The 17,632-nt window shown below is 42.7% G+C and overlaps 1 protein-coding gene across 1 annotated transcript in view; it reads right to left on the reverse strand.

Moving 5' to 3' along the window:
• SLC6A1 (solute carrier family 6 member 1) overlaps positions 1 to 17,632 on the reverse strand; it is a 153,819-nt gene that overhangs the window by 19,381 nt on the left and 116,806 nt on the right. Inside the window, exons 5-9 of the mRNA XM_040406929.1 lie at positions 17,190 to 17,322; positions 15,326 to 15,460; positions 15,148 to 15,251; positions 13,423 to 13,547; positions 6,403 to 6,515 (exon numbers count right to left, since the gene is read on the reverse strand). Of these exons, the coding sequence (XP_040262863.1) occupies positions 6,403 to 6,515; positions 13,423 to 13,547; positions 15,148 to 15,251; positions 15,326 to 15,460; positions 17,190 to 17,322 (610 nt within the window). The remainder of the gene's footprint in view (positions 1 to 6,402; positions 6,516 to 13,422; positions 13,548 to 15,147; positions 15,252 to 15,325; positions 15,461 to 17,189; positions 17,323 to 17,632) is intronic.

Below are 17,632 nucleotides of genomic sequence, written 5' to 3' on the forward strand. Positions count from 1 at the left end.
GCTCCTTTACACAGGCAGATTATCAGGAACAAACGTTTTTAGGAATATTGTTCCCTCATAATCTGACAAACAATTGGGCAATCAAAATGCAGTATAAGGGAACTCTGGTTGGCTATCACTAACTTTTGCTGCACTTAGAAACGGCATGGTTAGTGATCTTGCAAAGTTTCCTATTAGATAAGACAGTCCTCATGGAATTGGATTCCAAATCTCAAACTGGGAAAGCATGAGAAAAATAACAATGTACATAGTGGTTACATGGTTAATGCGGTTGAAAAAAGACATAAGTCCATCAAGTTCAACCAAAGGATAGATCAGGACGCGAATCCCAGAACAAAATGAGACTCAGATTTCTAAGTTTTCATAAGCATTAATGTTTTTTACTTTTAAGAATTAATCGAAATCCTTTTTAAAACTGTCCACTGTTCCTTCTGTGACCACGTCCTGATGAGGTTTACTGTATTCCACAGATTCACCGTTCTTACAGTAAAGAAGTTTTGAGGTTTCTGGAGACTGAACTTTTTCTTCTCCAGTCGGAGACAGTGCCCCCTTGTCTTTTGAGGGCATTTTACATGGAACAGTTTTTTGTATGGCCCATTTATATATTTGTATAGGTTAATCATGTCCCCCTATAGAAATCTCTTCTCAAGACTAAATAAATTCAGTTCTTTTAATCTTTCTTCATAACTAAGACCCTCCATGCCCCTTATCAGTTTAGTCGCTCTCCTCTGTACTTTTCCAGCTGCAGTGCATCCTTTCTATGGACTGGTGCCCAGAACTGAACTGCATATTTCAGATGAGGCCGCACCAACGCTTTGTAGATTGGTAGTATTACATCCCTGCCCACGAGTCCATGCCTCGTTTAATGCATGACAATATCCTCGTGGCCTTAGAAGCAGCTGACTGACAATGTATGCTGTTATTCAATCTATAATTTACAAGGACACCCAAATTCTTCTCTATAAGTGACTCCCCCAGTGTTACATCCCCTAGGACATATGAAGCACATTTATCCACATTTAACCTCATTTGCCAAGTTGATGCCCAATTACTCAGAGTGTTCAAGCCAGCTTGTTGTTTATGAACATCTTCCATAGACTGTACAGTACTACATAGCTTAGTGTCATCTGCAAAAGTAGAAATGGTGCTATTAATCCTGTCCTTGATATCATTAATAAATAAATTAAGTAATAGAGGACCCAGCACTGAACCTTGGGGTAGACCACTGAATAGGGGACCATTCTGAATAGGAATCATTGACCACAGCTCTCTGGACACGGTACTTCAGCCAGTTTTCAATCCAATTAAAGACTATAGTTTCCAAGCCTATAGACCTTACTTTACCTATTAAATGTCTATGAGGGACAGTATCAAAAGATTTGCAAAATCCAGATACACTACATCCACAGCCGCCCCTCTGTCCAGGCTACCACTCACCTCCTCATAAAACACATCAGGTTAGTCTGACAACTTTTGTCCTTGGTAAACCCATGTTGGTTATCACTAATAATATTACAGGTTAGTTTGACTCCTGTATATAGTCCTTAAGAGTCCTTCAAAAAATGTTCCGACAACAGAAGTTAAACTAACTGGTCTTACCTGTGGAGGACCTAGATCCTTTTTTGAACATGGGCACCACCTTTCCCTTGCGCCAATCACTTCTCACTGTACCAGTACCTAGAGAATCTTTTAAAATTATAACAGGGGCACAGCAGTGACTGAATTGAGCTCTTTAAGCCCTCTTGGGTGTAATCCATCTGGACCTGGAGTCTTGCTCATATTTACCTTATTTATCTTATCTTGGACCATATCTACAGTTAGCCAATTGAGTATATTACTGGATGTACTAACAGCTCCAGCACCACAGATATCAGTTCCTTTCTCTTCTTTTGTATATACATAGCTAAAAAAAAAACATTTAGTAACTCTGCCTTTTCCTTCTCTTTAGTGACTAACCCCCCTTTACCATTATTTAGGGGACCTACCTGCTCAGACCTTGGTTTTTTAGCATTTTATATATTTAAAGAATTTTTGGGTATTAGTTTTGCTCTTTTTTGCCACCTGCTGTTCATTTTGTATTTTTGCTAATTTTATCTCCTTTTTACAGATTTTATTAAGCCCTTTCTAAACTTCAAATGCTACATCTGACCCTTCAGATTAGCATTTTTAAATGCCCTTTTTTTTGGTCTTTTATTTCCCATTTTACAGTAGCTATAAGCCATGGAGAGTTTAATTTTAGCCATTTATACTTGTTACTTAAAGGAATACATTTTTAGTGCAATTACTCAATGTGGATTTAAAGCTCACGCATTTATCCTTAGTATTATTATGTGACAGTAGCTGCTCCCAGTCTATGCCCTGAAATGCTGCCCTCAACCCAGGGAAATTGGCCTTTTTAAAATTCTGTGTCTTTGCTCTGCCTGACAGAGTTTGCTTCATATAGTTTAGGGGGAATATAATTATATTGTGGTCACTGTTGCCTAGTGTTTTATTGAACAGTAACATTTCCAACAAGCTCTGCATCATAAGAAATTACCAGATCCAACAGAGCATTGCCCCTAGTGGGAGCTTCTACAAACTGGCCCATCAAGTTGTTCTGCAGCAAATCTTCTCCCCTTTGTGGTTAAGGCAGAACCATGACCCCTGTCAATGCCTGGGAAGTTAAAATCTCCCATTATGACCACTGTACCAGCCTGTGCCACCCGCTCAATTTGGTTATACAGTTGCGTTTCTACTTACTCTCTGATGTTAGGGGGTCTATAGATTACACCAAGTATTATTTTTTCAGTGTTTATATTCCTTTGAAATTCCACCCATATGGTCTCCACATCCTCACCGTCCTCACCCACAATTGCCTCTTTCACACTTGTCTTCAGATCACTCCTCACATACAGGCACACACCACAACCTTTTCTATTGACCGTGTCTTTGCTAAATAGTGTAAAACCCTCAATATTAACAGCCCAGTCATGCGAAGAGTCCAACCATATCTCAGCCACACCAACTACATCTATGTGGTCTTCTAGTACCATAGCCTCCAGCTCCCCCATTTTGCTAGCTAGACTTCTGGCATTTGTGAAAATACATTTTAAATTACTATTACCTGTAAAGTGAGTATCCAGGATTTTTTGGTTACCTTGGTTGATGTTTGTATGTAACAGGTTCTTGTTACCAGCAGTTCTATTTTTCTTAAGTGTATAGTTATGCCCATTCTTCTCCCTACTTTCCTCACTAACCCCAGCATCCACTAAATCCCCACTGTTCCCTCCTATATCCCACTCTCTATCTACACTATCTACCCCCTTATTAGTATGATCCCCCCACCCTCCTCCTAGATCCTAGTTTAAAAGCTCCTCCAGCCATCTAACCATTTTTTCCCCCAGGGCAGTTGCACCCTCCCCATTAAGGTGCAGCCCGTCCCTACTGTACAGCCTGTAACCATCTCAGAAGTTGGCCCAGTTCTCCATGAACCCAAACCCTTCCTTCCTGCACCCGTGTCTGAGCCACATATTAAACTCCCTAAGATCCCGTTGTCTCTCTGGTGACGCTCATGGCACTGCTATTATTTCTGAAAACACTACCTTGGAGGTCCTGGACTTGAGCTTCTCTCCTAGTTCCCTAAAATCATTTTTAAGGACCTTGCATCTCCCCCTGACTTAGTCATTGGTGCCAAGGTGTACCATGACCGCCGGGTCTTCCCCAGCCCCACCCTACAATCTGTCAATCCGATCCGCAATATGCCGAACCCAAGCACCCAGAAGACAACACACTGTTCAGCATTCACGGTCTCGGCGACAGATGACCCTGTCTGTCCTCTTAATAATAGAGTCCCCTACCACCAGCATCTGTCTAACATTTGCTTTACTACTTTTCACATTCTTCCTGCAGCGGTCATCCTCCTGGTTGCTAGGAGAAACGGCCTGCTGCAGTGTTGCTGGCCCTGGGCTTTCATCCCTAATATCAGCCATACTGGCATATTTACTATCATGTTCCAGCTCAGGACTAGTGATGAGCGGGAGGTGCCATATTCGATTTCGCGATATTTCGCGAATATTCGCATGAATATTCGTGTTATATTCGTCGAAATCGAATATTCGCAATTATTCCAATTATCGCGAAATTATTTTTTCGCATATTGCGAATATTTATCTTGATAGTATAAGGCAACGTTCCTATGCTAATGACTATGGCTAGGCTAATATGTGTATTTTACGAAATTTCGTAATATTGCTCTAACTTCGTCTCTTAGAATATTACGAATATTCTAAAAGACGAAGTTAGAGCAATATTAAGAACATTTGCAAAAGTCGAAATTGCGATGCGAGTAATATAACACGAAATAGTCGCATGCAGATTTAAACTTAGCACTGCTATATTCCATATTTTAGCCTAATATGGAATATAGCTGTGCTAAGTTAGCACTGCTATATTCCATATTAGGCTAGAATATGGAATATAGCTGTGCTAAGTTGAAATCTTCATGCGACTATTTCGTGTTATATTACTCGCATCGCAATTTCGACTTTTGCAAATGTTCTTAATATTGCTCTAACTTCGTCTTTTAGAATATTCGTAATATTCTAAAAGACGAAGTTAGAGCAATATTACGAAATTTCGTAAAATACACATAGATTGTATTTAAGCTAATATACTGCTATAGTAATAATTTTTAATAGTGTACATATTTTACAAAACTTAAGTTCAGAAGAGGCAAAAAAAAATTACAGGAAAAAAAAGGGATTATAGCACTATATTAGCTAAATTACAATCTATATGTGTATTTTACGAAATTTCGTAATATTGCTCTAACTTCGTCTTTTAGAATATTCGTAATATTCTAAGAGACGAAGTTAGAGCAATATTACGAAATTTCTAAAAGACGAAGTTAGAGCAATATTAAGAACATTTGAAAAAGTCGAAATTGCGATGCGACTAATATAACACTAAATATTCGCATGAAGATTTCAACTTAGCACAGCTATATTCCATATTAGGCTAGAATATGGAGTATAGCAGTGCTAAGTTGAAATCTTCATGCGAATATTTTGTGTTATATTACTCGCATCGCAATTGCGACTATTGCGAAATTTCGTAAAATACACATATAGATTAGATTGTAATTTAGCTAATATGGAATATAGCAGTAAGTTGAAAACGCCACTGACTGGAGCAGCCAGGAAGCCAGGAATCCAAAGGACAGGTAAGAACCACTTTAGGGAAGTGGGAGAGAAAAGAATATAATAATAAAAAAAAAAAAAAAAAAAAAAAAGAATATTCGATTTCGCGAATATATAGAACGATATTCTAAATATTCGCGAAATCTCGAAATTGCGATATTCGAGAAAAAAATTCGCAATTCGAATATTCGCGCTCGACACTACTCAGGACTAGCCTCCCTGGCACTTTTCCACCTACCCTTTCTTCTTACATTAACCCAACTGCTGACCTGATAGTCCTGATCTTGTCCTCCTCCTCCCACCTCGATTTCACTGACCCCAGTCAGTGCCTGCACAGTGAGGTCTAAGCCTCTCTCCAGGTCTGCAATGCCCCTAAGTATTTCAAGCTGCTTATTTAGATACAAGATCTGGGCTTCCAAATATGCAACATGATTTCATCTAGTGCAAATGTATTCACTCCTAAATGGCATTTCAAGGCTTGCATACATTGCACAGGACACACACTTGATAGCATTGTCCATGGAGCATGGAGCACATGTTTAGATGGGGATGAACAGTAAAGAAGGCAAACAGTAAATATGAGGTAAGATTTAGACCATGTCTGCTGTAGTTGGAGGACTAGCTAGAATCAAGCGAACAACACACAAGGAAAATCTATCAAACCTTAGTTTCTTGCTACTTGTCTTAAACTCCGGTTCTTTAAACTCCACTTATTCACAAGCCCACTTAGTACAGCATGCCCAGTAGAGGTTACAAGATTACATACTATATTGGTGCACCCATGAATATAACTATAAGGGATAATTCAGACAAGCAATGTAAAACTCGCCCATGTTCCATCTATTAAAAACTGACGATTTTCCTTCCATTTTAAATCAGGATTTTCTGTGTTCTGTTTGTCAATTTTTTGAGCAAGTGGCATCAGTACTGTATATCATACATTTTTAATGTCTATTAAAAAATTGAAGAGATCAGAGTCTCCTAGCAGTTATCACTGAAAAATGCACCATACATGGATGATCTCCATGTGCAGTCAATTTCTTTTTCACAGAATGGGCGAAAATTGGACCAAAATAGTGCATGCTTCAATTTTCTTTGGTTAGAATGATAGTACATGAACAAAAAATTTTTATATTATTATTGCAATACTTCAGTTTTTAAATCTTGTCTATTCTTCTGTTCTTCTTTAAAAAAAAATTAAAAACGTATTATTAAGAAGACCTACCTGACTGTCAATTCCAAGCATCAGCAACATGGAAAAGAAGAGGATAGCCCATAGCGGAGAAATAGGCAGTTGAGTGACTGCTTCTGGATAAGCTAAAAATGCCAATCCTGGTCCTGTAAGAAGAAAATGATAGCATATGTTTACTCCCTTTTCACTAAACCAGAAGTCCCATGTTATTAAAGGAATTGTCCAGTTTTCAATATTGATGACTTATCCTCAGGATAGGTCATCAATATTAGATCAGCGGGTTAAGACCCCCACCGATCAACTGTTTGAAGAGACCACCAGCTCATGTAAGTGTGGGCTCCTCTTCACTTCATTGCAGCAGCGAGCAGTATAATTACACCTCCTCTGTCCCATTAACTTGAATGGGATGGAGTGTAACTAAGTACAGCTGTCCTTCCCATTCTTGCTAATAGGATGGAGGAGCTGTAATTACTAATTTAAAACTTTGCTAATATCTAATGACGTCATCAGAGTACCTTCACAGTGTAAAACGTAACCTTTACTGATGATCATTAAAAATCACCCAATTTGTGCCCTTAAAAAGCAATTAACAATGAGGCTGGGCAGGACAAGGAAAAAAAAACTGACTTACCCCCACACTTACACCTATAAAACTATAGGCCCTGCCTACCAAAACGGAATGGCTGCCTCGATATGGGCGATCCCGTGTCAGGAACCTCTAATAGGCCCTATATGTCCCTGACAAGGGATAGATACCGCCACCCGAGAAGAGACCTAGTATGACTACCATCCAATAGTCATAAGTCAATGCTTGTATCATAAAATAATAAAGTTACAACAAAATTATCGCACATAATACATATATGCTCCCAAGTAAACCAGTGGCATCCAGGTTTTGATCAGTGAAAAAAAGAGGAGCACATAGACCAGATTTTCCATCAAGATGGCCATCACTGCACAACCAATGTTCCTGTGCTGACCCAGACTGATCCCTTATCGTACCTTCTCCAGGCTTGGCATCTCATCTAGGATTTTGGGAAGTATAATCATATCCTCTCCCTTATGTCATAGCAATTGTTATGTTTACTGGCCTATCCTGCTGCAATTTTGACTTTACTGAAAGCCATACTTTGATTATCAATATTTCGTATGTGATGCAGATGCATTATATTTGGTCCCAAATATGTGCGAATTGTCTTTCTTTGTGGCCATGAGATTTACCATTATCATTTGAGTATTACTACAAGAATATAATCTGATTCACACACATATTATTGCCTCCATTCCTGTATCTTTTGTTTTTTGGAGTTTTTTTGTTATATGTGGTCCCCTGATGAACTGACCCCAGAGGACGGTTCAGAGAAATGTGTCAAAACAAAGTTTGCATTCCTGGGACATATGGTATGTGTTCCTTTTTTTTCCCACTGGTGATCAAAACCTGGACGCCACTGGTTTACTTGGGAGCATATATGTATTATGTGCGATAATTTTTGTTGCAACTTCATTATTTTCTGATACATGCATTGACTTATGACATTACTATTGGACTGTAGTCATACTAGGTCTCTTCTCGGGTGGCGGTATCTATCCCTTGTCAGGGACATATAGGGCCTATCAGGAGGTTCCTGACACAGGATCGCCCATATTAGGGCAGCCATTCTGTTTTTGCTAGGCAGGGCCTATAGCTTGATAGGGCAAGTGTGAGGGTGAGACAATTTTCCTTTCCTTGTCCTGCCCAGCCTCATTGTTAATTGCTTTTTAAGGGCACAAATTGGGTGATTTTTAATGATCATCAGTAAAGGTTACGTTTTACACTGGTGAAGGTACTCTATGATTACATTATAATTAAGTTACACTAGTGACTATCTGACATTTGATGTCTATATCTATCAGAACTGTGAATAATATCTAATGACTACAGTACTTACTAATATAGCCTTGGTTGATATACTGTCCTATTTTCTGTAGTTCATATGTTATGCCTCTTTGTTGTCAAGTCTTTTGTGCTGTCAACATGGAAGCCCTGTCCAGGATGGTTGCTGATGGGTGGTCATGTGACCAGGCAAATCATTTAGTGTCCTTCAATCAGATTCACTGCCCTTGCTATGTGTATCTGTATAGTTGGGATTTAATGTAGGTGCAGTATGCAGGGCCGCTGATAGAAATCATGGGGCCCCGTACAGCATACATGACGGGGCCCCCTTCAGCTCCACCCCCTGATCCCTCCTTCAGCCACACCCCTGGCCCCGCCCTTGGCCCCTCCCCAGACGCCGCCTTGAAACAACATGCAGATTTGTCTACAAGTGATATTTATGGCGCTGGGGGGTCGTCTGTGAATGGCGCTGTTATGGAGGGGATCTGTGAATGGCACTGTTATGGAGGGGATCTGTGAATGGCACTTTTATGGAGGGGATCTGTGGATGGCACTGTTATGGAGGGGATCTGTGGATGGCACTGTTATGGAGGGGATCTGTGGATGGCACTGTTATGGAGGGGATCTGTGGATGGCACTGTTATGGAGGGGATCTGTGGATGGCACTGTTATGGAGGGGATCTGTGGATGGCACTGTTATGGAGGGGATCTGTGGATGGCACTGTTATGGAGGGGATCTGTGGATGGCACTGTTATGGAGGGGATCTGTGGATGGCACTGTTATGGAGGGGATCTGTGGATGGCACTGTTATGGAGGGGATCTGTGGATGGCACTGTTATGGAGGGGATCTGTGGATGGCACTGTTATGGAGGGGATCTGTGGATGGCACTGTTATGGGGGGATCTGTGGATGGCACTGTTATGGAGGGGATCTGTGGATGGCACTGTTATGGGGGGATCTGTGGATGGCACTGTTATAGAGGGGGATCTGTGGATGACACATACCGTATATAGCATCTTATGCTATGTGTCATCCACAGATACCCCTCCATAACAGTGCCATTCACAGATACCCTCCATAACAGTGCCATCCACAGATCCCCCCCATAACAGTCATCCACAGATCCCCCATAACAGTGTCATCCACAGATCCCCCATAACAGTGTCATCCACAGATCCCCCCCATAACAGTGTCATCCACAGATCCCCCTCCATAATGGTGCCATCCACAGATCCCCCCCATAAGTGTCATCCACAGACCCCCCGGCCCCCCCATAAGTGTCATCCACATGACAGACCCCCCCCCCATAACAGTGCCATCCACGGATCCCCCGCCCTCCCTATAACAGTGCCGTCATGACGTCATCCATATAGATCCCCCCCCGCCACTCACAGTAGTATACATTAATAAATCGGTGCAGCCGTGCAGGCTGCAGACAGTAACTTTAATTTTAGCACAGGCACAGCGCTCATCTCTTTACTAAAATACTACCTTACATTCAGCTCCTGCCTCCTCCCTCCACCCTCCAGTAACAAGTGCGGGCGGCAGCGCTCACTCACTGACGTCACGCGCCTGCGCCGCCTAGTGGGAGGAGCAGGCGTGTGACGTCAGTGAGTGAGCGCCGCCCCCACACTGCCTGCTGTTACTGGAGCCAGCCCACTGACAGCAAAAAAATTAAAATGGCTCGGGAGTAGGGTTGCCACCTTTTCTTCAAGCCAAACCCGAACAGAAGGGAGGGAGGGCCCCCTTCCAGGCCCCGCCTCCAGCCACGCCCATGTCCCGCCTCCAACCATGTCCCGTCTCCACCCTTGGTCGCTGTCGCACCGCGATCGTTACGCCCCTGATCCCACGCCTGCGCCGTCCCGTTTAGTATTCGGCGCAGGCGCGGGATTTACGGGACGAAGAGGAGAACTCGGACGTCAATCAACTGGACATGGGCGTGCCACTGCCAAAGGGTGAATAGACGGAGCCTCTAGGTGCTGCAGGAACGCCCTCATAGCACCTAGAGGCTCATTAGCATATGATAAGTCTTTATTTTAAGAGAACGGCGGCAGCGGCAGGCAGGGAGTTATGTACTGCTGACATCAGCACATCGCTAATGTCAGTCAGCTACATAACATAACGTTTTTTCTGATGATTGACAGATTCAGAAACCTGTTTAAAGGGCTTCTGTCACCCCACTAAACTCTTTTTTTTTTTTTTTTTCGGCTTCTTATAATCCCTATACTGCGATATATGAATACATAATGTTATTAGTCATTTTGGTTCAGTAGATAATGAATAAAACAGATTTTTATAATATGTAAATTACCTCTCTACCAGCAGGCAGGGCGGTTACTTGCTGGTAGCATCCGCATCCTCCTATCATAATGACGCCCCCTCCTCATGTTGATTGACAGGGCCAGCGAACGCGATCGTCCTCTGGCTGGCCCTGTCTGCTATCAAGTTATTGCGCCTGCGCCGTAGCGGTCTTCAGTCGGCACAGGCGCACTGAGAGGAGGACGCTCGCTCGGCCGCTCCTTCCTCAGTGCGCCTACACCAATGACGTCACATCTACACCCGGCGCAGGCGCACTGAGGAAGGAGCGGCCGAGCGAGCGTCCTCCTCTCAGTGCGCCTGTGCCGACTGAAGACCGCTACGGCGCAGGCGCAATAACTTGATAGCAGACAGGGCCAGCCAGAGGACGATCGCGTTCGCTGGCCCTGTCAATCAACATGAGGAGGGGGCGTCATTATGATAGGAGGATGCAGATGCTACCAGCAAGTAACCGCCCTGCCTGCTGCTAGAGAGGTAATTTACATATTATAAAAATCTGTTTTATTCATTATCTACTGAACCAAAATGACTAATAACATTATGTATTCATATATCGCAGTATAGGGATTATAAGAAGGCAAAAAAAAAGAGTTTAGTGGGGTGACAGAAGCCCACACTGTTACATACAATTACACAATTCAAATGTTTTATATTTCTACCTTTTTAGAAGTGAGTGACAGACTAGGACAGGTGTCAGGACTCAGAGTCAGGACTGTCTTGGTCAGGTTGTCTGCAGGCAGGGCACAGTGGGCACTACATGGGCAGGCTGCTGGAGCTGGACTGGAGAGGAAAAGAAGAATGATTTCTCCCACGGAGCTCCCTCTGCCTCTCTCTCTGATGTCATCACTTCCTTATCAGAGAGAGGGAGGGAGGGACTAGGAGGCAGGGGAGGAGCGAGGGGAGGAGCCTGAACAGTGAGTGAACACAGCGCTGCCTGGCATCACTGTACTGTAGTGTGTAGACTGGAGGAGGGAGGAGGGAGGAGGGAGGAGGGGAGGCTCGGGAGCGCTGCGCTCAGCTGATCACCCGGAGTGACAGCTTAAATATGCGATCGGAGTCTCGGTCGGACCACACTGCAGTTTGAATGAATAATCCTGTGCCCGGGTCTAAGAAAGGCTTGTACCCGGGCACAGGATTACAAACCCGGACTGTCCGGGTGAATCCCGGACGGGTGGCAACCCTACGAGTCGGGAGTCGGCAGCCCGGGCCCCCCTGCCAGCCGGGCCCGGTACAACTGGGCCAGCTGTACTGGCCTATCAGCGGCCCTGGCAGTATGTGTGAATGGTCGAGGCTGAATGATATGTCTGGTCACATGACCCTCCATCAACAGCCATCCTATAGACAGGACTAGGACCTCTACTTGGATAGCACAGAAGATTCCCTCAACAAGGGAACATGATTTATGAAATATAGCAACTGACACAGTGCTTATGTAACACCCCAGAGTTGTGTTACTACACGCCTCTACCCCGCTACTATCTCCTGAGAGCCTTTATACTGTCATCTGATGTAATTTACATTATGTCTTCCACAAATGTGCATATCAATTTATGTTAAATGCAATTGTTCATGTAATTTGCCTGGTGTACCAGCAGAAGGCAGCAACCCAATGGCAGGTGCATGTATAGTTTAGTGTTTAGTGAATCTGAGCTGGAATGGATTATTCCAGCTTAGCTCCCCCTCTGTGGAGAGGTGGGGTGGTTCCACATCCTGCAGCATGGGTGGAGAAGAAAGTTAGTCAGATTGTAGCCCACCCCCTGCTAAGGGTAGGGTGTGCGTGTGTGGAGCTCCCCTGCATAGGGAAGACAGCAAGGACCTAGTCTCGGCTGAGACTTGGCCATATACCCAGTCTAAGCACCTTCAGCTCAGCTGGATGAGAAAAGCAGAAACTACAGACAACCTCCAGAGTTCCAGGAAGAAAGCATCCCCTGAGAATTCACCTGGGAGATAAGTCCAGTGCCTAGGAGAAGCCAATTCCTCCTCAGCTAGTCTGTCCCCACAAAGCAGAAGGTACTAGATAAGTGCAGAAGCTAATCCTGCCATAGTTACAGAGCTACCAAGCAGACGTTTTATCCTGCAAGCTCCACATTTAAAGCAGAAGTACTCATTCCTGCCAATGAATGCCAAGACCTGCTGGGACCAAGAGATCAAAGCTGTATACAGCTTGGATGCAAGTTATTTCAAGTAAAGAAACGTTTGAACTTCATCTAAAGGTCTGGACATAATTTCTTCTGCAAAATTCATCTATCACTCCTACTATCACTACACTCAAATTTATTGCAAGTGAGCCAGGAGCCAGGAGTCCGGCCATACCCAGGTAGGAAACACTGTGACACAATTATCACTACCCTACAGAGACATTATAGGCTATTACAACACTCTGGCATTCCTAATCTGGGATGTGCGTTATAAGACCTTGGAAGAGCCCTGGGATAATACCCTGCGCACGCTACAATTGGCGTCACAAACAAATACTGGATATATTATCCACCTGACCCGGCCACTGCACTAAAAGTGGAGTCAGTGAACCCGTTCCTGGTTGCTGCACTTACTGGAGATGTCCAGATCCCCTTTAGGTAACATGTCTACAATAAAGCTGGAGGAAAGGATTATAAGATCCGTCATTGACAGTAGGTAATTGGATACGATCAGCTCCTGTTAACTCCTTATCATCCCTGCACAGTGATAAGTCACAAAGCATGCCCACAACTTTCTCCCATATTTTCCGATGGAGGTTTCTTATGCACATGTGGCTGCTGTCCATAACCTCAAGAACTGCTTTTCAAAGCTCAGGCAAGATGATCGCCCCAGTAATCATGTAGCAAAAATAGAATGACACAGTTACACACAATAGCGTATATACCTGAAGCTGCAACTTGTGCTATTGGTCTTTTAGTCTCGTGTGCCATGAATCCAACAATGGAGAAGATGACAAAACCCGCAAACATGCTTGTGCCAGAATTGATGCAACAGACAATGATTGAATCTCTAGAAAACATAAATCACAATTCACTATGGGACGAAATATAAAATTTTAGTGTTACAAAATATAGTGCAACACATACCGTACATTGTAATGGGAATTGTGCTTAATCATTACCAAGGGTTATCCATTTTGTGTGACTAAAATGCGTCTGGATCCAAGAAAAAGGAAGGAGGAACAGATAACAGGATGGCAATGTGATGCTATTTACAGTAGTTATCATCAGATGCCAACTTGGCAGATTTTAAAGGGGTTGCCTGAGTGTGTTTTACTGATGACCTATTGTAACGATAGGTCATCAGTATCTGATCAGTGGGGGTATGGCTCCCTGCACCCTCGACAATCAGCAATTTGAAGACCAGAGCACCGTGGCATCTTCTTGGCCAGTGAGGTCTCATTCAAGTGAATGGTGCTGAGCTGCGATACTAAGCACAGCCACTGTCCAATGAATGGCATTGTGCTTGGTAAGGCTAGTTTCACGCTAGAGTTTGTTACGGAGATCCGTCCGCAACTCGCAAATTTGCTGATTCTTAGCCGGACAAATACTGCTGTGCAGTACAGAGAGGTTGGCAGGCTGTTCCCTGCTGGAACAGCCTGCCGGATATAGCAAGCGCTAGTGTGAAACTAGCCAAAACTGTGAAGAGGCTGATTGGTGGGTGTGCAGGGCATCAAACTCCCACCGATTGAATACTGATGACTGACGGCTAATGCACACGAACGTGTGCCGGCCGGGCCCGTATTGCAGAGTGCTTCCGTGGAGTTTCTCTCCGTGCCTCAGCACCACACAAAAATCGAACATGTTTTGTTTTTTTGCTGTGCGGACACATCATGTACCCATTCAAGTTGAATGGGTCTGGATACATCTGCGGCAGCCACATGGATGTTCCCCATGCATTGGGGACTGCAAATTGCAGCCCCCAATGCACGGAATGGCCGGGCAACAACCGAGTGCATGAGCCCTTATACTGACGATAGGTCATCAGTAGGGATGAGCGAAACGACTTCGGATGAAACATCCGAAGTCGATACACATAAAACTTCGTTCAAATACTGAACGGAGCAGGAGCTCCGTACAGTATTAGAATGTATTGCCTCCGATGAGCCGAAGTTATTGCTTTGCGAAGTCTCGCAAGACTTTGCGCTACAACTTCATAAGTAAATTTTTACTGTAAAAAAACTTTTCCTGAACTCGGGTTCTATTCCAAGTGGTACCTTGGAACCGAACCCGAGTTTGGGAAATGTTTATTTACAGTAAAAATTAATTTATGAACTTCTTGCGCAAAGTCTTTCAAGACTTTGCGAAGCAATAACTTCAACTTATCGGAGCCAATACATTCTAATACTGTACGCAGCTCCTGCTCCGTACAGTATTAGAACAAAGTTTTATGCGAATCGACTTCGGATGTTTCATTCGAAGTCGATACGCTCATCCCTAGTCATCAGCATGAAACACTCTGAAACTTGGTACTTGCTATATCTGTATATGAAAGCTGCTTACATGAAGGAGCTCTGTGACATGTATACATTAGTCTTTTTTATATCACAGAGCATGCCATCTAATAAACAAGACAATATTAAAAGAAAAAAGCTAAACATTTTACTTGCCTGTAAACATTGTTGTGGAATGGATTATAACTTCCAAGGGCGATTAAGGACCCAAGTCCCAAGCCATATGAAAAAAAGATTTGGGTAGCAGCATCCAGCCACACCTGTGTCCGAGATGAGAATATTTGTTATGATCATACCAATTCAATTTAAGATATTAAAAATTGTTTCTTTTTACCTCCGAACTTGAGAGTTTACTAAAATCTGGAGTGATATAAAATAAGATTCCTTCTATTGCTCCAGGAAGGGTGACACCACGGAAAAATAAGATGACCAACATGATGTAGGGGTAAGTGGCTGAGAAGTAGACTACCTAAAAATGAGCAAATATAGAAACATAAACATAGAAACATAGAAGATTGACATCAGAAAAAGACCTCATGGTTTATCTAGTCTGCCTTTATATTATTTCTTATTAATCTTAGGATGGACATGTATCTATTCCAAACATGCTTAAAGGTTTTTCTTTACCTCTGGGATCTTTTCTGCAGACCCCCAGCATGGCCGAACCCACAGTGGGAATCATTCATACTTGATTCCTAATGCTGGATTCTGGCCCCAGTGCTCTCCCTTGGACGCCTCAGGTCTTGGGTCTCTTCACGTCAACATCCGGCCAATAACTGGCCACAGGTGTGACATGTCACTAATGCGTAATGTCACTGGGTCATGTGAGAAGAAGAAGTGAACCGCAGCACTCACAGGTCTTCAAGAAGTAGATAGTTTATTCACCAAAATGTGCAGCACATTTTGGTGAATAAACTATCTACTTCTTGAAGAACTGGGAGTGCTGCAGTTCATTTCTGCTTCTTGGATGTCTTGGGGACTACGGACGGGTACCCATCACCGCTGGCACCACCACTATACAGACTAAAGAACCTAACCTGTAAGTGCTTCTACATATTCCAATGAACTTTTCTTGGCTGAGTCATGTGATTCATCGGTGACATGTCACGTCTCTGGCCAGTGATTTGCTGCAGTAGCCACTTGACCCACGTCAAACTGGATGCATGTCACTGGGTCACGTTATGCATTGGTGACTCATCACTGCTGCCGCCAATCATTGGCTGCAGCAGTCACATGATCCATGTCAACCTGGATGTTGACGTGGGGTGACCTGAGAGCTGCAGTGCCCAAGAAGGAGATGTGTACCATCATCGAGGATCAGATAAGTATGATTCCGACCTTGGGTCCAGCCACGCTGGGGTGTGTCTGCAAAAAAGGTCCACAGGGGTGAACAAACCCGTTACTTTAGATTTCCCATCCACATCTGTTAATACTTTGTTCTAACCATTTGAACATCATTTTTTTTAAACATTTTAGTTCTGTGTTAGGCCTCATGAAAACGGACGTTGTTTTGGTCCGCATCCGAGCCGCCGTCCATTGCTCCGTTTCATGGCCCCGCTAAAAGAATATAACATGTCCTATTCTTGTCCGTGCTTTGCGGACAAGAATAGGCATTTATATTGAAGGCTGTCCATGCCGTTCCGCAATTTGCGGACCGCAAAACACACCACGGTCGTGTGCATGCGGCCTTAAAATCTGAAAGATTTTTATATACCGAGAGTTATTTGGCAATGTATTGCTATGGTTTATGGCTACTTCAGAACATAATTTTGAACCTATTTTGTTTCGATTTTTTTTGTGATAAAAAGGGTATAGTTTGTACCTAGAACAAGCAATATATTGAAATGTTTCATGGTCTTATATTTAGTAAATTTAGTCATTTATTTCTACCCTTTAGAAAATATTTCCATAATTCATGAACTAGTATAGGCTAAAACAATTTACATAAAAATGGACAAAAATAATAATAAAAATAGGAAAAAATTCTGTCTTAGCAGCCAAATACATAATCAATATGCTAACATATTTGGCCTATTTATTTTCAGCTTTGGTGTTTTATAACTTCATCTAGCATAGACTTAGTTTATAAAAACAGAATAACGTTAGTTACATTTGATCAAGAATGTTCAAGTAAAAGAAAAAATTCATTAAAATAATAAACTTGAGAGTCAATCAGGTAACACAGATGATTATATTACCTTTCCTGTCCAACCAACCCCCTTCCAGATGCAAAAGTAAACCAACACCCATGCAATAGCCAAGGTGATTGCTAGAGGCCATCTAATTTGACCTGGCTTCTCCAAGCCATCTGTCATTTGGTGCATGTTGCGTCTGAAATTTAAGACAGATAAAAGTAATGTGATCCAGAATGAAAAACAAAATGTTATTCTAAATTTAAAAAGCAACCAATCAAACCACAAACAGGAAAGTAGTTCATTGTTTATGTCCAATCTCTAATCATATCTGGCAGCATAGCTGAAAATATTTTAACTGTTTTATGTGCTTTCTATGTACAAACAATAGTTTACTAAACAATATTCCAGAGTTTGTACATTACAATTAACTGTTGTTTATGCTTATTTTTAATATAAGAACAACAAAGAGAATGGAGCTCAGAATGCCAAATGATCAATATTATAAA

The sequence above is a fragment of the Bufo bufo genome, chromosome 9, assembly GCF_905171765.1.
Source record: "Bufo bufo chromosome 9, aBufBuf1.1, whole genome shotgun sequence".
In the NCBI taxonomy this organism is placed as follows: domain Eukaryota; kingdom Metazoa; phylum Chordata; class Amphibia; order Anura; family Bufonidae; genus Bufo; species Bufo bufo.